The sequence below is a fragment of the Sylvia atricapilla genome, chromosome 6, assembly GCF_009819655.1.
Source record: "Sylvia atricapilla isolate bSylAtr1 chromosome 6, bSylAtr1.pri, whole genome shotgun sequence".
Taxonomy (NCBI): domain Eukaryota; kingdom Metazoa; phylum Chordata; class Aves; order Passeriformes; family Sylviidae; genus Sylvia; species Sylvia atricapilla.
The window spans coordinates 45,925,973-45,948,063 of NC_089145.1; the positions used below are offsets into that span (position 1 = coordinate 45,925,973).

General features: G+C 39.4%; 1 protein-coding gene across 1 annotated transcript in view; it reads left to right on the forward strand.

Moving 5' to 3' along the window:
• Positions 1-22,091, forward strand: part of UNC79 (unc-79 homolog, NALCN channel complex subunit) — a 103,105-nt gene that overhangs the window by 9,833 nt on the left and 71,181 nt on the right. Inside the window, exons 4-17 of the mRNA XM_066321798.1 lie at positions 2,684-2,776; positions 4,040-4,095; positions 4,722-4,851; positions 6,427-6,491; positions 8,272-8,360; positions 9,568-9,608; positions 10,818-10,846; positions 11,910-12,139; positions 12,470-12,641; positions 15,664-15,894; positions 17,503-17,693; positions 18,527-18,650; positions 19,947-20,087; positions 21,405-21,626. Of these exons, the coding sequence (XP_066177895.1) occupies positions 2,684-2,776; positions 4,040-4,095; positions 4,722-4,851; positions 6,427-6,491; positions 8,272-8,360; positions 9,568-9,608; positions 10,818-10,846; positions 11,910-12,139; positions 12,470-12,641; positions 15,664-15,894; positions 17,503-17,693; positions 18,527-18,650; positions 19,947-20,087; positions 21,405-21,626 (1,814 nt within the window). The remainder of the gene's footprint in view (positions 1-2,683; positions 2,777-4,039; positions 4,096-4,721; positions 4,852-6,426; positions 6,492-8,271; positions 8,361-9,567; positions 9,609-10,817; positions 10,847-11,909; positions 12,140-12,469; positions 12,642-15,663; positions 15,895-17,502; positions 17,694-18,526; positions 18,651-19,946; positions 20,088-21,404; positions 21,627-22,091) is intronic.

Genomic DNA, 22,091 nt, shown 5'->3' on the forward strand with positions numbered 1-22,091 from the left:
GTGACGTTTATTTAAGAAGTCACTGTTTTCAGATTCAGAACTTTCAGTGCCAGGAGTGAGATTTTGAATACAGAATCAATGGGCAAACTTCTCCTGAAATAACAGATGCAATAGCAACATGCATAATTTTTTGCATCTGGACTATAGCTGGATGTACAAGTATGATTTTTCTCAATGTGGTGATGTTGTGGTGAATTTCTGATTTTCTCCCTCTCTGTCTTCTTGGCACTTTCTCTCTAAGTTCTGTACTAAATAGCTGTGCCTGTAATGTCTCCTATCCATGAGAGGTAGGACTGAATCTGATGGTCCTTGCCTTTTTTCCTCTTTTTTCTTTTTATTTCCCTTCCGTGAAGATGTTGCATGATTAACTTCATAGTCCCTGCACACTGTGGATCTTGAGGTGTGTTCTGAATGCTTGTCCATGTACCTGAGAAAAAGCTTGGTAGGACTTGAGCAGTAATGGGAAATGTAACCATTTTCTGCACAGAGAATCATTAGGGTCAATATTAGGTCAGTTTTCACCAATAAGCCTTTTACTGTGGATGACCAAACACTAGAACAGTTTGCCAGAGTGGTTGCAGATTCTCCATCCTAGCAGATGCTTGAAACACAATTTGCCCTGGGTGTCTGCTCTAGTTGCCCTTCTTTGAGCAGAGGGATTGGCCAAGATGATCACCAGAGGTCCCTTTTAACATCAGCCATTCTGTGGTTTTGTGAGAATGTCTCTTCCCTACCTCTATATTCCTGAACTTCATGGGAAAACATTAACAACTTTTGTACAGACATCAAGAGTAATGTCATTTAAGCATGCAGAAGATGCTGAAAGAAGCATAGTCCAGTGTTTTGAGATTAATATTTAATGCAAATTTATCGCCTGTATTTTCTGATTTGACCAGTCAATGATCTTGGAAAAGTCCCCTAACTCTCCTGGACCTTAGTTTTCCCATGTAAAATACTAAATTTTAATACATTGTAATGAGGTTTTCTCTATTAACTTTGACACATCTAATGACAGTGTGCAAATCAAAATTTGCTGAGAGATATTTCATACGTATATGCAGTAGGCCCTCTTTGTGCTAGTAACAGAATGTTGCATTAATCAACTTCTTTTCCCACTGCTGTAACCTGTTAGAGAACAGCTGAGGGTGGTGACTTACCCTGTTTGTCCTCAGATCTGTAGAACTATACCTCAGAATAACTGCTTGAGTCAAATCCTTGGTTTACTTAAATAGATGCTGTTCCCCAACTGCCCTTGACAGAGATTGCATCCTTGCATTTGCATTTGTCATGCTGGCTTTCTTCTCCATCAGTTTTGGTGAGATTTCTGTATGAAACCAGTCTGCTGCTTTTTAAATTTACCAGTTTGGTACTGTGTCCTACTTTTTTGCTGATGCCTGTGTTTAATTGCCCAGTTAGAACTGCCAAATGTTTTTCAATTTAAATCCATAAAAATACACCTTTCTGTAATAATTTGGGGCACTTATTTGTGTGGTTAAGATTCAAAAATAAATGAATGAAGTGCAGTGAAGAGAGCCATAGTAATGTTGTGTCATATGGAGAACAGATAGGGAGAAACTCTCCATTTTCTCTTCCCTCTTTTATTTGTATTTGAGTGTTTTTTAATTAGTCTCCTTGTCTTTCCCTGCTAGGAGTTACATTCTCCTTTCCAAGCAAGTGCAGAACCTTTCCTTCCCTTAGTGTTTAGCTCTGATTCAAACCAAAAGGGAGAATGCAAGAGATTGTCTAAGCAGTTGGAGAGCCAGATGGGAGGGATGAAAACAGCTCACTGAGCGGGTAGCTGCAGTTCTGTGCTTCTATCCCAAATGCTTGGTATTTGGGTCCTGGCAGCCAGGCTTGGGAAAGTGCTGTGAGGGTGGAAAAATACTTGTGACATCTCTGTGTAGGAGCTTGCCTTCAAAGCCATGTTGCCATGTAAAAGTTCTGCAGGGCTTTTCCAAATATATACATTTAATAGTAACCCACTTCATGGGAGACCAGGAGGAGCTCCAGCCACTTTCTGTGTGAGGTAAAAGATGCTCAGTGCTGCTGCTCATCCTTACTTCAGCACAGTTCACATAACAATGGGACTAATGTTTCTGATATGTAGCTATAACTTGAGCTCTTAGCAGATGCTCCCTGAGGACTAATCTGTGCCATGCACCAGCAGCTATCACCAGCCCTAGCCCTTCCTTGGCATGCCTCAACAGCAGACTTTCCATTTGTTCTTGACTCCTTACCCTCCTCTTTACCCCTCCTACAATCCAAGGCCTAGGTGCACTAGGCTGTACAGGGGATGTTATTTTGAGCAATCTGTGGATTCTGAAGGAGAGGGCCTGAGAAGGCAAATGGTTGATGCAGTTTTAGGGATGAAGTCACACTGATCTGGAAAACCAGGTGTGCACCCTGTGGATCAATACCTAGCCATCTTTCTCTTCCACCAGAAAATACAATACCCCCAATACAGAGTGTTTCTAGTTTTTTAGACGTCTTTCCCTTTATTTTTTTTTTTAATTATTTTTTTATTTTTTTGTTTGTTTGGATTTTTTTGGGATTTTTTTTGCTTTGTTTTCATGACATGGCACCTTAGGAATTTTATCTGCATGAGTTGGAATCAGTTACATGCTATTCTCGCCTGATTTTCCTATTAGAATAGAAAATTTATTTTTTTTTCCTTTCTTTTAAGTGGGATCTTCAAAACGAGAAGGTGTTCCAGCACATGTTAATCTGTCTGCATCATCAATGCTGATGATTGCAATGCAGTACACATCAAATCCAGGTATGTGTAAACATACAACATAGAGTATCATTCATTCTGAAGCTATCGGTCAGGAGGTGTTGTGAAATGCAATCAGAAAAGTTTTCATTATGAGAAAAGACTGATTTATTTTAGTCAAAACTGAGATTTCTGAACATCATGCTGGAAATAATCACTATGTAGATAAGAGATCTCTTTGTGGTGAAGAAATAGGACTTGGCCCAGTACTGGAGACTTTGATCTACTCATGCTTGACATCAGAATATAGTGTTGATATATATAATGTCAATGTTGGAGAGAAGTACCACTTACCTTGACCACAGAAATTCATAATAACTGTCTTATACTATGATTCAAGTATCACTGAATTCACAACTGGTGCTGTCTTTCTGAAGAAGACAGGTAATGCTGTCTGGAGGGTTAATGGAACTATAATGAAGTTAAATATAATTACAAGTATCTAAACCGAAGTGACGCAGTCCCTGTGAAACCATTGGGATCACATAACCAAATCAAAACAATATTTAATCCCAGTGAGCAGTTACATTGCATGATCATCAGCTGTCAACTATCTCCTGTCTAATATGGATGGGTAAATGGAGTGTGTGTGGAGGAACCCCACACTGCATTGTGTGAGGAGTGTCACATCATCCTAACGTGCTTCACACAGGTAAACAAAAGCAGAACACCATTTTTAAAAGCTGCTTGCAGAAGTCAGCTTTTTCATTAAATGCTTTGTCTTTGCTTTTTGTGATTTCTGTGTTCAAACCATCAGAGAAGAATGTTGCCCTGTGGTTTTAGGGAAGTCAGACGTGTAAAGTAGTTCACTTGGCTCTCATGTTTGCTTGATACAGACTGGCTCCTATAGCCTTTGGTATATGTGGGAATAATATATTGTTACATGTGACTGCCATTGTTGCCTCAAGATGAATGACAAGATACCCATTTGCACTGTGAAAGAGGGACAAAGTTTTAGGGAATCAGCAGGTATTTTTCAACTAGATGCGTTTGAAAAAGATCTCCATTACTGTGCAAAACACCACACCCTCATGGTAATCATCTTCTTGCATTTCTTGGCAGAAAGAAGTTACTAATATTCAGTTTCTTATATTTTGTGATGACTCTAAGGGTATTGATTCTGTAGCAAGCCCTTTAAAATAAGAAATATTTGAATGAGGCGTAGAGTTTTGGTTAGACAAAGCAAAGCCAGTCAACTGATTACATCACTTTTGTAACCTGAGTTCCCATGTTCATATTAAGTCTATGCTGTCTTTTCTCTCTCAGTGTATCACTGCCAATTATTGGAATGCCTCATGAAATATAAGCAAGAAGTTTGGAAAGTAAGTTTATGATCATATATGCTTTGTGGAAATGACTGTGATTGGGTAGTAATAAAAACCAGATGGCTTGAAAATTGAACTGACTGTACGCCAAGAAGTTGTAAATGATCTTTATATCCAATCCTCCCTCTGGATTATGGAGAGGAAGGTCCCTCTAATTTTTAGTTTACAGAGGCAATTCCATGTTTTATAGAACAGAGCTCTGTTTCCTATGTACTGTGTGGTTGTGGCTCCAATGAGCTGAAATTTTAATAATGAGCAGGCTTCTCAGTTCATGTGGGACTGGACTTTTACAAGAACTATTTGCAGTGTTGTTGTCTGAATCTACTCTGAATCTGGTATTTGTCTGTATTTCACCTCTTTGCTCCATGGCTGGACAGAGAATTTGTTTTGCTCTGTTAGTGCACTGTAGGGTGGGTGCAGTTGCTGTTGCATGCTCTGATCAAACTCAGAAGCATTGAAGTTGGTCATCTAATGTGTCTCTAAAAGCAAATACAAAGGAAGTTTCTTAAGGCATGAAATGTATTAATTTTGTGTGTTCAGCTGTCTTTGAACAGAAGTACAATATATTGAATTGCAGTTTTTTACCTTGCAAAAATAAACATTTTGTACATATCTTTCCTTAGGATTTGCTATATGTAATAGCCTATGGACCATCTCAAGTTAAACCTCCAGCAGTACAAATGTTATTTCACTATTGGCCCAATTTGAAGCCCCCTGGGGCTATCAGTGAGTACAGAGGACTGCAGTACACAGGTCAGTGCAACTGGTTTGGTGTAGGCCAAAATAAAAAAAATGATGTGAAGTGTTAAAGGCACATTTTTACAGTTCTATGATGTCTTTTGACTTTTTTTGTTTGATAAATTGTACTTTCCTAACAATATGCAATATCCATTTATCTTCATTTTCAAGAGATGTTATGAAAAATAAAACCCCAGATCATGTAAATACGTTGTCTTACTGACAATATTAATTAAACCTGAGCAGGAGAAGAAATAAATGTCGTGTTTGTAACAAATAGTCTGTGAAACTGCTGCCTGGGCCTCCCAACAGTTCTTGTTTGTGTTCTTTTCAATTATTGCTTTGGTTGCTTTTGTTGTGCCAGCTGCTAATGCTGCTGCTGTTGCTAAGACTTCTTATCTGGCTGTTACTGTCAAAAAAAGTCAGGTGATGTCAGGTGCAGTTAGTATAATGGATAAATTCTCAAGGTTGGTTTCAGGATGAAAATGGGGCACAAAGTCAGGAGAGCAGCTGGAGCAGGTGGATGGTACAAAGTCCTCTGTCTGCCAGACTCCCCAGAGATAGTGATGGGACAGTGCTGCTGCAGGGGTGACTGTCCAGCAACAACCGATGACTTGCTATTCCTGCTTGTCTGTCTCAAATTGTTTCAAATAATCTCTGTCGTATGGCGTATGTTTTGTTCACTTTTAAAATTTTTGAACCAGAATGTGACATTTTTAATTATGAAGATGAAGGGTTGGAAGAAACCTTAGAAGACCCCTAGACCAACTCAAGGCTCCCTCACACTGCAGCCTGAAGGCTCCCAGTAGAAATTTGTCTAATTTGTTCTAAAGCCTTCCATTGAAGGGTTGATCATTGAAGGGTTTTCTTAACTATTTCAAAAATAAGTTAATTCTTCATGTACTGCTCTGCATCACTTCTTCCATGCAAGCAGGTCTGCAAAGACACCATGATAATATTATTTTTGAACTGTTACTAGCACTGGATAGACTGGATTTTTTTCCTTATATGTAAGACTTTTGCTAATATATCTCAGAACAGGATGAGTATTTTCTGCAGTTGCATGGTATTTTGACCTGAGGGAATCCTGTAGAGCATCCAAGTGATGTCATTTGAGCATCCCTTTGTTGTTCCTGTCATTACACAGCTAAGGCTCATTCTGTCACTGGACTAGTTTTCCTTGGTCATAGCTGTGTTTTAATTTTGCCTGAGAATGTAACGGAATTTTCTCAGCTACTCCTACCATCTTCCTCCTGGAGTGGAAGGATAGTTAATTATTTCAAGATGCTGGTGAAATCAAGAAGAGTCTGCAACATGAATGTCTCTGTGTCTTACTTTTTCAATTTTCTCGCTGAATCTATAGTTCATTTAATTATGTTGTAAATAAGTCAGAAGGCCTGTATGTTCAAGGTTGTTTATTATAATTATTAATAATTATTGTAATTATTCCTGAGGAATGGCTATTTGTATCGTACTCATATTTGTATAGTACTTAGTACAAGAGGATCTTGTTCTCAACTGAGACCGCTAGACACAAAGAATATAAATATCTCTTCTCATTTATTAATCAGCCATGTTTTGGTTTTGCAGCCTGGAATCCTATTCACTGCCAGCACATAGAATGCCATAACGCCATTAACAAACCAGCTGTGAAGGTACTGCTGCTAACCCCAGCTGTCTGGGGCAGGGGGAGGTTGTACTTGGACCCCAGCCATGTGCTGTGGGGGTGTGCAGGTGACCAAAAGCAGGTGCTATGGGAGCAGCAAAGCCTGTTGACACCAAGGGGGCCACACCTTTGTGAATATGTTCTTTGGCTGTCTAAAGCAAGATGAGGTTTTTCCTGCAAGTACTGGAGGAAATCTTGAAATTAAACATGGCGATGGTTGTAGAGCACTTTATAAAATTCTAAGCTAGCTCCTGGCTAATCCATGTAAATGTTTTCCTGGACACATATATGTGTTTAAATGTGTGCACAAACATTACTGTGTACAGGAAGCATTATCTCAGTTATGTAGGTACATGTTTACCTTGGTATCTTGATTGAGCTCATACAATGCACCTGCTCTGGTTATGATCTTTGCTTGGAATGTGTCCTAGAGCAAATAGCACTAAAGCTTTACTTATCTTTTCTGCAGGCCTCTTTGAGGGAGCTAAATTGTATCTTTTCTGTTTACGTGTGTAGTAAAAATGAAAAAGGTTTGACCAGGCTCACAGAACAATTTGATAGCAGAGGCAAGAACAGCAATCCAAGCCCAGAGCGTACTACAGTTAGGTGTAGTGATTACTGAATTTTTATCTAGTTAAATATGTAGGTACAACCAATTTCCCTGGAATCAGTTTTATACTAATATAATTTCTTTAGTCAAACAGTTCTTCTGTGAGCCTTTTCCACAGGCTGTGATAGGACATAATGATGACACGTACCTCAAAAGTCCTGCAAGGGACGACCTTCTTGCCCACTCCAGTCATTTTCAATGATCCCTCTCACAGGAAAGATGCTGAAAGGTGTTCCTTCATGCTGTAGTGCTCACTGGATTCAGGCTAATAACAATATAGAGCATAATATTTAAAAATTATAGTTTCAAGCTTTTCAGATTAAATACCTGAATATTTTTGAGTGATCTGTTAGCCTACTTTTGACAGAACCAGATTTGATCAGTCATCACTCAGAAAAATGTGGCCTGTTTTGTCCTGAATAGATGATTTGGTTAACAAAGATGAGAAACGTTCAAAGAGGTATTTGTCTTTATAAATAAAGTCTTGCACTCAAATGGAGTAGGAAACATTTTGATCAGAGTGGTTATGATACAGTGTATGCGTACTACTGTTGCATGTTTCCTTAGTAGTACAAAACGTTTGAACAAATGTGTGTGGAGCTGGCTGTTAACTGTAACTGTTTTCTGTAATTGACTTATGTGAAAGGATAAAAGCTAATGCAAGACAAAGTCTGGACCTGTGTTGCCAAGGGAACTGTGAGTCTTTGTTCTGTCACTGCAGTTGTGCTCTATACTTAAAAACTGTGATGACTGAAAATTAGATTTTGCTGGAAGAGGCATTTTTGAGGCAGAAAAATCCAGACCTTTCCATTACCTTGTCCTAAACAATGGATCCTCTGTCTCTTTGGGGAAAAGAAGTGGCAGTGTATAGTGAATATGTGACGTGAGTATATAACAAAACGTACTTGTCTTTCAGAAAGCAGTAATATTGGCACTGGAATATGTCCTATTTTGTTATAGGCTCTCAAATCCCTATCTTTGTTATAAATAGTTTGAGACCTTGTAGGCTACATGCTGAGTATTTTCTTTCAGAATACTAAATGCTCCTAACACATATCAAAGTTGTGTTATATATTATGTCCTAGCATTAACATGGTGAACTTCTTCAGTAAGCTTCAGGGAACAGAGATGTTAATCCTTTTCTTTCTCCATGTTTCAGATGTGCATTGACCCATCCCTGTCTGTGGCTTTGGGTGATAAGCCACCTCCCCTATATCTTTGTGAAGAATGCAGCCAAAGAATTGCAGGGTAGGTAAACCAAGAGCTGGAAAGTGATTAATATTGTCAGACTCCAGAGTTCAGAGCTTTGGAGTTCTGCTTTTTAGCAGTATGATTAGCATATAATTCATTTAGGTAAGCCTGTTGAAATATATGGAGCACACTGCCATTCAGTATGGATAAGGATTACAGATACTTACCCCACATGATCAGCATTTGCACCTACCTTAAACAGAGCTTTTGTTTTGAGATCTCTGAAGGAATAGATACTTTGGGGATACATTGACTATGATAGAGAAACCTTTTTTATGAACCATCTTATGCTTACGAAATGCTTTTTGTCCTCATGTATTGGTTGTCATTTAAAACAGAACATTACAGTGAAAGTTCTTTTACAGAGCTTTCACTAATTTTTTGTAACGTGTATTTCAGATTAGTCTCTCAGATATACCATGAAGCAGCAGAGATCAAAGGAATTGATCCAGGATTGGCCAGTACTTGGAAGGAATATGCCCTGAGATAAAATAATCTCACTTAGTTTTTGTATTTGGTTGTCTTTTTTACCTTTAAATTGCTACTTTGGTTTGCACTAGTATACAAAATCTACTAATACTTACAGTCAGTGCCCATCATTACTTCGAATGGACAAGGTTGCAGGTAGTTCAGAACCTAAAGGCGTGTTTTTCTTGTCAGACAACTTTAAATTATACTGGCTGTGGGAAAAGCAATTACATCTCACCTTAGGTTTTTTAAGTCATCACTGTGTTAAAGCTGCAGGAAAAACTAATTGAATTTGGGAGAAGCATAGCTTTTAAGGACACTCACAGAAAACAATACTGGTACTTTGGTTTCTTTTCTGTGTTCATCTTTTATTCTTCACCATGATTTCTTAGCTGTCAGACTTTCAGAGCACACTCTCTTTTAATTTGATAAATTTAGGTCTCAAAAGTAATTTTTGAAAGCCTTGAACATGGTGATCAACATCGTCAAAGTGGCAATTTACAGTAAGACAGCACAACAAAGAGATGTAATATAAACCAGTCTGCAATTTATAAAACTACATTTGAAAAAAGCAGCTTCAGAATAATGACATTCCTACCACATTGATTTATCTAAATTTCCTCTGTGCAAAAAGAAATTTATGTGTGTGTGTATATATATACATAGATAGATAGATATGTATGTATGTATGTATGTATGTATTAAAACAAAGCTAATTATATATACACTTTTACAGGGATCACAGTGAATGGTTGATTGATGTTCTTCTGCCACAAGGTAAGAGGTATTTTAAGGGCAGGTACAAACTAATCATAATTGTACAAAGCTATGCTGATATTTGTCCATACTGTACTACTTCAACTACTGCATTCTGTTCAATAGTGTTGATTTTTTTTAATTTTAAAGTAGTTTTTACTTAATGCTGCTTAATGTCCTTAAAGTACTATGAAGAATTGGCTAATCCTCCATCTGAAATACTATGCAACTCTTTAGGTCTGAGGAAACAGAGACAATTGAACAGATTTTCAAACCTTGAAGAATTCACAATTGGAGCCAAGTTTTTAAAAAGTATTTGTGTCCCACAGTGCTGTCCAAGAAAATAGGGCTGGTTCTTCCAGTAACCTGTGTCTGATTTGAAAGCTCTAAAAGCTGCTGAAAATCTATAACATCACACTGCAAAGGATGTGAGAAAAGGACATAAAATATTTTTTGATGATCCAGTCATTGATCCAATCATTGTCCTTTGGCCAGTGAGAAAACCTAATACTTTGGTATCTACTAGGAATGCAGACAAAATGTGTTGTCAGACTAATCAGCATATTATCTAAAATAACCCTTCCAGGGATAGAATGAAGACACTGTCTCTTTGCTTTGCAAACTGAAAATTCTTAAGCAGTTGAGATTGTTTTGCTGTCTGCTTTTAGTTGAAATGTTACCCAGATTAAGGAGGTTTTATTTACTTAAGGGAAGCACTTCTTTTTAATCAGCCATTTAAACTTACTGAATCATATGTTGCCAGGACTACAGATTAAATAGCTACTGCTTACAGGTTGAATCAGCAAACATTTCACTCTGAAATGATGGGCCTCAGACATAGTGTCTGCTTCTACATCGTTCATCCATATTCACTACTTTTCTATGCCAAGAGCTTTCACAAGCAGTGTAGACCCACCTGAGCCATGTCTCCTACAGCATGCCCCAGTCGTGTGTACAAGGTGTGCTTTGGCAAGTCTGTCTGTGAGGCAGAAGCAGAAGGAGATGGGTTGCGGAGCACACCACACTCAATGCACCAAGGCTGTTACTGCATTTCAAAGTAGAAATAGCCATAGGCCTAAGTGTACAGTGTCCTAACTTATGCTGGCTTATCTGGAAACACAAGTTTAGCCCAGAGACTTCCTTGCAGGATGTCTGTTTTCCCATGGATGCTGTAGCAAACCAGAAAGACCATCACTTTGTGTTCATGTTCTGTATGCCTTCCCCTTACAGCTGAAATTTCTGCTATATGTCAGAAGAAGGTAAGATTCAGCCGTTTGTGTGATGAGGCATGATTTGATGTTGTGTGTAATGTCATTCCATTACTGTGTAGTGCGTTCTTCTTTGCGCCATTCCAAAATGTCACAATTTATCCATTAATGCATTTTTTGGTGGATGGAAATGATTCAGCAGCAGCAGGTTTCTTTTTGTTAAAATTGGCAATGCTGATTTGAGTTGTAGGTTTGAGTTTAAGTGGCAATTAGTAAAGCAATCCAATTATGTAGTTGACCTCTGTTTGTGTTCTATAACTCTGCTTATGAAGAAGATAGAACAAGAGATGAATTTTAAATCTAAGTGTTTATGTATCTTCTCATCTTCTTAAAGTCTTGGATTAATCCTAAATTGGGCAAAAATCATACTGTAACTGTAAAATGTGTATTTTTAAAAATACATGGACCGAAAATCTTCAGTACTTGGCTCTGAAAAGATTGCTGACAAAAAGAATCTGCTTGCAGTATGTGCCAGCTAATGTGTTTTTAATAAGACCTTAGTAGCAAGGAATAAAGTGTATAACATACTCTAGTTCTCATGTGGTAAAAAAAAGCTTTTCTGTTGGGCTGGATTGCTAGGTGACAGAAATTTCAGGTGCTTATTTCAAAGGCTTATGCAGTTTCCTATGATAAGGCAGATCCTTACATAGCATAAACTGTGGCACGGCGGCACCATTTTTTTGCACTCGTAAGGATCTATCTGTTGCTGCCTGTAACTTAAAGAGACGTTCTGAAGCATAAGCAGGTGCTAAGAGAACTACTGTAAAATTTAGAGATTGCTCCAAGTCAGGAGGTTGATGACTTAAATGTCAGTTTGGCGTTTCAGAAGAGGAGCGACTGTGACATTTAAGTCCAGGCTCAGCAATTGGTCCTGATCTTATCTATCTGGAAGGTCAGCGATGTTTGGCATCAGGAGGTTGCAGCGTTGTGCTTACACAGAGCGATTTTGGAAATTGCCGACACTTGAGCCAGCTCCCTGGTGCCGACTCTCATCCCTGTTTCCGGCTCCATTCCCTGATGCCTGTGGCCTGACAAACCCTTTTTTATCTTCCAGAACTGCAGCTCCCACGTCAGGAGAGCTGTTGTCACGTGCTTCTCGGCGGGCTGCTGCGGCCGCCACGGCAACAGGCCCGTGCGCTACTGCAAGAGGTGCCACTCCAACCACCACAGCAGCGAGGTGGGCGCGGCCGCCGAGACACACCTGTACCAGACCTCGCCGCCGCCCATCAACACCCGCGAGTGCGGGGCCGAGGAGCTGGTGTGCACCGTGGAGGCTGTGATCAGGTAATGCGTGTGGGGCACTCCGGCTTGGGAGTGTTGGTGTGTGAGGCAGGGTCGGGCGTTCGTGTCGATGTTGCCTGTGGATATTGCGCGGGTGGGTTTTAGTTACGCCGGGGTGATTTGAGAGCAGACGCTGAACTTCTGCTGCTTTAGCAGAGAATGGCTCACGTGTGAGTGTTGTCCTGATGAGGAAGTCAGCCTGGAATCCTAGGATTTGATGTTGCTTAGTTTCAGGGAAGTGGTGACACCTGATGGCTTAACATCTAGTTACTCTTGATTAGACACCTGTATCCATTGAAAGGTGCATTCGCTGACCGCAAACTTGTTTTATAGCTTGCTGAAAGAAGCAGAGTTTCATGCAGAGCAAAGGGAGCATGAGCTCAACCGAAGGAGACAGATGGGCCTCTCCTCTTCCCATCACTCCCTGGACAACACAGACTTTGATAATAAAGATGATGACAAGCATGACCAACGCCTCCTGAGCCAGTTTGGAATATGGTTCTTGGTAAGAAATTCTTGCTTTCTTCTCTTCTTGGTTGCCTCTTCTTTACTTTCTGAAGTTTGTTTTACCTCTTTTTATTTTTTTCCTCACTTTTTGGCTTTAGTTGGAGACTTATTCTGATTTGTAAGCAAAACTTTGTCCTGTGAAGCTGTCAGACTTGGAGATTTCATAACTAGTTTGGGTGGAGCTGATGACTGCTTCTGAGTCTGCTACAAAGTGTGTAACAGAATTATTCACTCTCAGTTTTTTAATTGACTTTGTATTTGCCATCAGCTTCCATTCACAAGTGCCCCCTGTTGAGTGCCATTATTTTAACTTTAAAAGGCAGTCCTCTAAAATTCTATTTTTTACCTTCTAGCTTTCAACATCCCTTTCTGGAAGCAGAGCTTTCTCTCTTACCTCTGAATAGGTTGGAGGATCCTTAGTGGGATGCTGTTCCTTCCTGCACCAGCTTCATCAAGTTGTGTCAGTGTTCTAGGGTGACTTTATGATGCTTGTTTCCCCAGTGATCTGTTCTGTTTATGCTGGATATTAAATTCTGCACCTTTCAGACTGGTTCCGAGAGCGAAGGGAGGAAAGAAGGAGTGTGCAGTTTGTTTGCAGACCCTGCACTGGCTCCTCCACATTCCTTCTCATGGAGTGTGTTGTCTGCAGCATGGACAGCAGGAGAGAGCTCTCCTTTGCCTTCAGTTAGTTTTTTAGCTAGCTGAGGCAGAGACATTCCCCAGACTGTGGCTTTTCTTTTTCTTGGAGCTGTTCAGCCCTGCTCTGGACTGAAAACCCAGAAAAACACAGGGAACTCACACCTGTAACTCACACCTCATCCCCCCACCGGGGCTGAGATGGGGCATTTTCCAGTGTAGAAGGGACTGAGTGAGCCGAGCTGCACCCACAGCAAGGACTGCCTGAATTTGCCATCTTTTCAGGACAGTGAGTGGTTTTATTGTGTAATATTATTCATTTTTTATGCTTGTGAATACTTTGCTTGTTAAATAAACAGCTTTTTCCACTTTTCTCCAAGGAAATCTTTTCCAGAACCAGTTGGAGGAGGCACTACTTGAATCTGCTTTGTAGAGGAACCCCTTTGGAAGTTTCCTCCCAAACTTGCCCCAAACCAGGACAGTCAGTCATTGTACTCCATTCACCTGCTGTGGGTTGACAGAATGAAGCCCTGCTAGTTCTACCCCCACAGTAGCTACCAGAGATTATTCCAAAACAGCAGGAATGCTGCTGGCTAGTTCATGAGCAGGCCAGGCTGCAGCCTGATAGATCCTCAGAAAATGCATTTTGCAGTTCTCCTTAAGGAGAATTCTCTTGCTCAGGCTCCTTCCAATTCGCCTTTCTTCTGAGGCTCTCTCTTCAGTCACCTAGTGACAGGTGGGCAAATAGCAGGACCCCTCATCCATTCTCTAAACAGAGATATGATCTCTGGGTGGCAGGGTAGTAGGTGTGGAATTCCATAGTGCCAAAAAAGCTCTTCTGCAGTTTCAAGGGACTACATAAATGAAGTTTATATTCTGCTGACATCTTGTGGCTTTTGTTGTTCAGTGTTGTTTTAGAATTAAAGACATCTATTTTTTTTATTGTGCCACGTGCATCTATTCTGTATCAAGTAATGTTTTATAAAGACTGAAGGTCTATATTTCCAGAGGTAGAATTGAAGTGCAAACAGAAAAGGTTATGTTTCACTGTACATGCCCCATCCCTGACATTCAAAGTGTACCTTTCTGCATCAGGGAGGAAGAACTCACTGTCTCCATTCTATTCTTGTGAAATCTCTTGGTCTCTCTGGTCTCTCTGTAGTGGGTATTGACAGAGATGACCACACAGGTTGTGAGAAATCTCAGGTTGCTCTTTTCCTTCATCAAAGGACTATCTTTTGTGAAGAAATTGGATAGGGGTTAAGAGTTCCTACTAAAGAGGCTGGCAGCTGATACTGCCTTTGAGTTAATGCTCAACTGAGCCAAGTACAAAGAAACAGACACCTTAACTTCAACCTGCAATGAAGTAGAAGACTGTACTTTGAATTGGCAAGGGGGTTGATGGCTGCCACATCTCAAGAAAAAAATCATGGAGGAAAAACATTTGTTAAATAGGTTCTGGTTTCTCTGGGAAGGAGAGCTGTGGTTTCTTTCTCCTGATATGACACAAACACTTCTCTGTTGTTCACTTGCTGTGAGGCAGTGGTCACCAGTTTCAGGTTGCCAAGTGCTGAGAGTGCAGCTTTCACTAGGAAATGAAATGAATAGGTGACAGGTGGTTAAAGGAGCTTCTCAATTCTCCTGTCATCTTTTCTTTGCTTTCGGTGCAGCAACCTGACTTAAAACTTTGTCTCCTGTCCCCAGAGGATGCTAAGAGCTCCAACATCATGTAATTAAGAGCTTAGCAATGTGCTGGCCTGTGAACTGGAGTAGAAACTTGGTCTCAGATTTGTGACAACTTTACAGTCCATGTATCATTTTAGAGAGTTTGGAGAAAGGGAGAGAAGAATGTTAATCATTATGTGGGAATTTCTGAGGACTTAAAACTCATATTCTTACCCCAAATGGGGACTAACATTCAAGACTGGAATCTTTTTGCAAAGTGAAGATCACTTATTACCTTAGATAGGCATTTTCTTTCAGAATTTTTAAATTCTTGATTTGACTTTGTCTTTTTCTGGTACATATGTGTGGGTATGTGTATCATATATTTTACTAGGTATTACTGTATCTTCAGAAATTAATAGGAATTTTAAATTTCAAACAAAAATGTTTGTCAAAGCACTCTATACTGATTTTTTTTCAGTGTTGAAAGTAAACAAAAAAATTCAGTGCCTGGATTTTTTCCCTTTTATTGTTATTTTCTGGTTATGACATTTTTTGTCAATTGTCCTGTACCAATCTCTACTTAAAACTGATCATCTCATTTGTCTCCTATGTAATCTGCATCCTCATAACTTTGAGAATGTGCAAGGTATAGTAGACAAAAAAATTCCCACTTTTAATTCTAGAAATGAAAGCTGGTTTGTGTTTCTCTCTTCCAGGTGAGCCTTTGCACGCCCAGTGAGAATACACCCACAGAGAGTTTAGCAAGGCTGGTTAGCATGGTGTTCCAGTGGTTTCACTCTACAGCTTACATGATGGATGATGAAGTTGGTAGCCTGGTTGAAAAGCTGAAGCCCCAGTTTGTTACTAAGTGGTTGAAGACTGTTTGTGATGTCCGGTTTGATGTCATGGTTATGTGCCTCCTTCCTAAGCCAATGGAGTTTGCCAGGGTAAGAATGATTTATCTGAAGACCCTCTTATTTGCTACAGAGATTAAAGTCTGAAGTAAAATCATGTTTTCTTTCCCAGAAGGGACAAAGAAATCTCAGTGGTACAGGGAGCAGTGGAATTCGGAAATTTTTCCTCTTCTTAGCATTTTTAGTTTTGCTATGTTAGAAAGTAGGCATTATTTACACTAAAATGAAGGCAGGTTGGAAGAATATTATAGGTATGGAAAGATACTGTACATTTTTGATAGCTGCACATTTTCTTTATGCTGCTGAAGTACCCAAACTTGTCTTTGCTAAAAGGTATCATTTGCCTACTCCCAGGTGTAAGCCTGTCCTTTAGTGATGTTTCTTTGCTCTTTGCATACTTCATCTCTGCAGCTGTGGATTAAGGTTCATGAAATCACACAGTTGCAACTGAAGGGAACTCTGGGAATACTGATGCTAACTTCAGAGACCAAATTGGAGTGACTCAATCAAGATGCCAGTCTGACACGGTTTGCTTGTTGCTGATGGAGAGAGAGAGATTTACCTGGAAGGTTATCCAGGGTGCCTAAGTGCAACCATTGGCGCAGCCTCATCGAGAAAGAGTCATTCTTTCTGTCCATTAGTTATGAAGCAGAATTCACCACTTAGTCATTAGCTTTTTTAAGACTTTTTCTGAGCCTCTCACGTAAAATGTCCAGAGGACATGTTGGACTTGTTTCCTAAAATTAGGTGGCTAGACTTGGAAGGGCCATAAAGACTTAATGTGATGTGTTACATCATCAGATATGAACTGTACATCCGTGTTTTTTTCATGACCAGCACAGATGTGTGTTTCACTCTGAACCATTGCTCTAAGGTACTCCTGGCTGTGGGAGGATTGAGGTCTGCTGAGGCAATTTGAGAGGTGGATGGATGCTTCAAATGTTAGAAACTGAGCAAAAGAGACCATGGCCTTGAGGTTAAGAGGAAAAGGAAGAACTGAACCTCATGCTGTAATCTCTTACAAGGTTTTTTTTCTTGGATCCAACCCTCTTTTGAGTTTTGTTACCCCCTACTGCAATACTTAAGACTAGACCAAAAACTTGCCAGATTTGCAAGGCTTCACTAGACAAATAGCCATGAAATTAGCTGTGATAAATGAAGGAAAAATAGTTTGCTGGCTGAGATTGCCAATAATTGCTGCCAAAACAGCAGGCATCTCTAGAGCCATTAGTCAGGAACAGCAGATGTGAGACGAGGTCAGTCAGAATAATTAATCTCTGTATGCCAATTGCTTATGTACTTAGAAACATATTTTTTTGCTTCCATCACTTAGAACCTTTCTTCAAAAAGCACTAAACAAACAGCTATGAAAGAACACCTTGTACGGACCATGTTTTTCAAAATAAAGACCCAGCACTGTAACAAGGTGCCCAGAGCAAAAAATTGATGGTGTAAGTTTGACCAAATAAATCTGTCCCTTTTTGAGAATTCATGGCTGAATTCTAAATTCTGCCTTGAAGGTATTAATGATCACCTCCAAAAATTTCCTGGCTGCAACACACTGAGCAAATTTGTGATACTGAGTATGTTACAGGGACTAGAAATGTTGTTCATCAGTATAATTCTTGGAAATTCCCATAGGTTGGTGGATACTGGGACAAATCCTGTAGTGCTGTAACCCAATTAAAGGAAGGTCTGAATCGAATCCTTTGCTTGATTCCATACAATGTGATAAACCAGTCGGTGTGGGAGTGTATCATGCCAGAATGGTTGGAAGCTATAAGGACGGAAGTGCCCAATAACCAACTGAAAGAGTTTCGGGAAGTGCTCAGGTATGTATGGAATCCATATGTTGGAATCATTCTGGTTTTGCGTATGTTTGTTGAGGGTTTTAGTATTGTGAGATGGTGACAACTAATAAAAATGCCTGCGTGTGCAATAGACAGTAGTGAGTGAGTGCTTCGGATTTGTTTTTATATCTTAGGTTTAGACTAAATGATTTAAGCTTTGGGGAAGTTTTCTTTTATTGCTCCTGATATCTTTGTATCGAGAGCCAACTAGATGGATGTTTCTTTGGTGTGAGCAAGGCACATTTTTTAGTGTGCTTCCTGCAGTGTGTTGGAAGGACCATCTTTCTCCTCCTGTCCAGTTGATGAGAAATGTCAGGGATTAGTAGAGCTGGCATTGATGTATATGTTTAGCTAATATCTTTCCCTATTGAGCAAAGGAAACACCAGAATAAGAATGGTGATGGAGACATAATTTTATGTCTAGTTTATGACTTTGACAGTAAAACTTCACATTGCCTTTTAACTGATGACAGGGCTCTGAAACTGACCTTAAGTTCATATTTGTAGGTATTGCTCTAAACTTTTTTTAGTGCAGAAGTGGAATAATGGACTGATGAGATGAGAAATTTTCCAATTTTTGTATTGGATGTTGGAAAACATATTGCTATCAAATGGAGCTGGACATATGTGATGTCAGTTCTTAAGGTGCATCACCAAATTCAGAGATGCCCTTGTATAGTCAGGTCAGGTGGTATCAGCAGCTAAATCAGCTCCCATGGAGGGTGAGGCTGCAAGTAAGATTAGCTTTCTACCAGTTTTCTATTCTGTCTCACACATGCTGACTCAGTGATGCTACATTTTTGTTCTGTTTTCAGCAAAATGTTTGACACTGAGCTTTGTCCTCTCCCTTTCTCCTTGGAGGAGATGTTTGGCTTTATTAGCTGTCGATTCACAGGGTATCCATCTTCTGTGCAAGAGCAGGCGTTGCTTTGGCTGCATGTAAGTGTTCTTACTGGACAAGTCATGCTGAAACAGCTGATAACTTTGAAAAAGAATCTGCTTTTCCGAAGTTGATATACCCCTTCTGCCCTTTGCTTAGCTCCAGTATAAGGATGGTTGGTAGACAGACCCTGGGTGTTGCTAACCCATCATGAGCAATGTTCACAAGGTGGGGATCAGTCAAAGGTTGCACTCAGTAATCTTGGGGAATCTTTTCTAACCTAAATGATTTACTGATTCTTTAAAAATGGAAGCCTGGGAATTTTTTTAACCTTTGTCAGTTGAGTCTTTAGGGGCATTCAGTTGGCTGACTTTTTTCCAGCATTACTTTTCAGTCTGTAGATTCCAAAATAAATTCCAGACTCCAGAAACAGCTGTAGTTGTTTCTGCATATGAAGAGCTGGATTAGACTAGCTCTGTACCCACCAAGCTTTCTGCTGCTCTGGCCCTTTTTGTGCTATATTTGCCCACAAAACTGGCATTCACCCAGTGTTCACATTAAAAGCTACAGGGATAATCATGTCAGCTGAGGGCAATGAATTCAAAAAGGATATAAAATTTTCCACAGCACCTCAGAATAATACCTGTACTTTTCATTATTGCCTCTTTTCTGCTGGGGGTTATTTTAATTAAGCCTCTGCAAAGACAAGTTTACCTGACTGTAATTTCAATTTTCACGTATACAGAGTTTTCAAGTAAAGCATGCTTTTTTTTAGATTTTTCTTGCATTAATAACAGTTAATGACAAGTACAAATGAGCTTATATTTATCTGAGTGTTGGTGGCATAATAGATTGTGAATGTTCTCTAAGTGATGTGCAATTAACAATCCTGTCACTGTGTTGACACCTGGAGGCTACTGTTCTGACCAGATTCTTAGAATGAAAAAAGGAATTCAGTTTTAGGTAATAATAGATAAATAAATAGTTTTTCATTCAAGTGTTGGTAAGACTTCTGCTTTACAGAAATATTTTTTGTGGAATAACCTCACATCCCTGTGTGTTTGTGCATAAAACTGATCTTAAGGTGCACCGAGTGGATACCAACAAATATTTTGAAAATGCCTGTTTTATTTTGCCCTGATTCTAACAGAAATCTAAGCTTGCACTTCACCTCATTGAATCCCAAAATCAAATGCACAGAACTTGCTGAACTGAATTATATGTTATACAGATATGTTACATATTTTACAAAAATGGTACATATATGTTACATGTTTACAAAAATGCATATAAAGTAGCTGGCATTTGTGATCCAACTTGAAACTCATGCTTTCTTATTTATTGTCTTTCCTCAGGTGTTGTCTGAACTAGACATTGTTGTTCCTCTTCAGTTACTAATCAGCATGTTTTCTGATGGAGTTAATTCTGTAAAAGAATTAGCAAATCAAAGAAAATCAAGAGTCAGTGAACTGGCAGGAAATCTTGCAGCTCGAAGGGTAACTGTTATTTATCCTGATTAATTTTTTTTGCTTATAACCATCTTCCTAATTAGAATCCACATGAAGAATAAAAATCCATTTTCATTATGGCAGCATTTGATTGAAAACACTAGACATTTTGAAAATGAAAGGAAATTCAGCATGACTTCAGTTAATGTCATTTTATCATATAAAAGTGTAAAGATAATACAGTTAGGAACTCGGTATCTCTTCCAACCTTTTTTTATTCCTCGAACCTTTTATTGATAACCATCACGAACAAATTGTTATAGACAACTGGTCATCCAGAATGACATTTTGTGTTCTGGCATGAATTTGGTATGCTTGGGTATGTTCTCTCTCTGAGAGAGCAGAATTTATTTCTAGTTGCCAAACACAAGAGATGCAAAATTTGATTTAAAGTTGTCTGTCAAAGGCTTATGGTTTAGAAGAAAACATGTATAAATCTGTAGGCACTACACTTAGTCTGATGTGGCTTAACTTCCAAGTAGTCTGGATGAAGTGCTTCAAGGACACCAGGACACCTCTCAAGGTTGTTTGAAAGACCTGATTCTTTAGATTTAAGGAACTACAGCATCTAGGCAGTTGATGATTCCTTACATGTGGTCTTCTGGTCTTTTGCTGTAGCCCTGCAGAGAGCACTGCCACACCTAGCCCATGATTACTTCTAAACTAAGCAGAAGAAATGGACAAACTTACTGTTTGGTCTTTCAGACCGTAGCTGTCCTGAAAATAGACTACATGTGTCCTCTAAGTGTGTCTCTCCCTGCAATGCCTAGAAGCTCGCAGGTTGTTTTAGATGGCCTACTGTGGTGTAGGCATTAATCAGTGCAGACATATACAGCTTATTGCCATTGTGTCTAGTTCATTTCCAGCTACCTGTATCCTTGGTACAGCCTTAGTTAACAAAGTTCTCTTGAGGTGAGCTCCTTTATTAGCCTTCTGCTATTAAAGTCAGTGTCCATTGATTATGGAGCAGATCATTGTAACCTGATGGCTGCTTTACTGCCTGCACCAGTTTTCAGTTTAGTTTTTGATGTTGAAATTCTCCTTAGTAGGAGTAATATAATGGATGTCAGCCACTTAGCTTACGAGAATGTATACATCTGGGCAGAATATGGTTCCTGTACTTCCACTGTATCTTATCGTTCAGTGGTGTTAAGGAACACCTGTATATTTTGCACAAAAGCTGCAGAAGGGAGTGGCAACGCCGTCAGAGTTCTTGCTGTTTTTGGTATTTTCATATTGAATGAGATTGGCTAAATGTCTAACAGTCATTTGGACATGTTTTGTTTTTTTTTTTAATGTTTTCAGGTAAGCGTTGCTTCTGACCCTGGGCGCAGAGTTCAGCACAACATGCTGAGTCCTTTCCCAAGCCCCTTCCAGAGCCCATTTCGGAGTCCAATACGTAGTCCTTTTCACAGCCCTTTCAAGAATTTTGGACATCCTGGTGAAAAAACAATTGATTTTGAGTGTGAAGATGAGGAAATGAATCTTAATTGCTTCATTCTGATGTTTGATCTAATCCTGAAGCAGGTACTTGCAGAAGAAAAACATCCACATGCAAGGAACATTGAAGTTGTGTAGTCACTTTTGGCTCTCCTCTTTCTGCTTAGGGCCTGACATTGATTCTTTTGTTCCTGTATTGATTCTCTTTCTGCTCAGGGCCTGGAATGAAGTGTAAGGCATTTAAATCCCAGTACAGCTGTCATCATATTTATCTCTATATAAATAGGTTCATGTTCAAAGAAGTTAGGTACCTCCACATTCAGGTTAGATACAAACCTGACACTAGTGAAAGGAACTTTTCCTTGGAGTTTTGTTTATTTTTACAGACTAGAGGCAGAGATTTGTTGATGAGCTTAGGTTAGATACATAATTTTTGGATAGCTAAGTTTTTACATTTTGAATCCAAGGACAAGTGTTTTGGATGAGAGTTCCCAGGTGAAATTAATGGATTCTGTGCTCCAGGTGTTTGAGCTTGGGCCTCAACACGAGTGG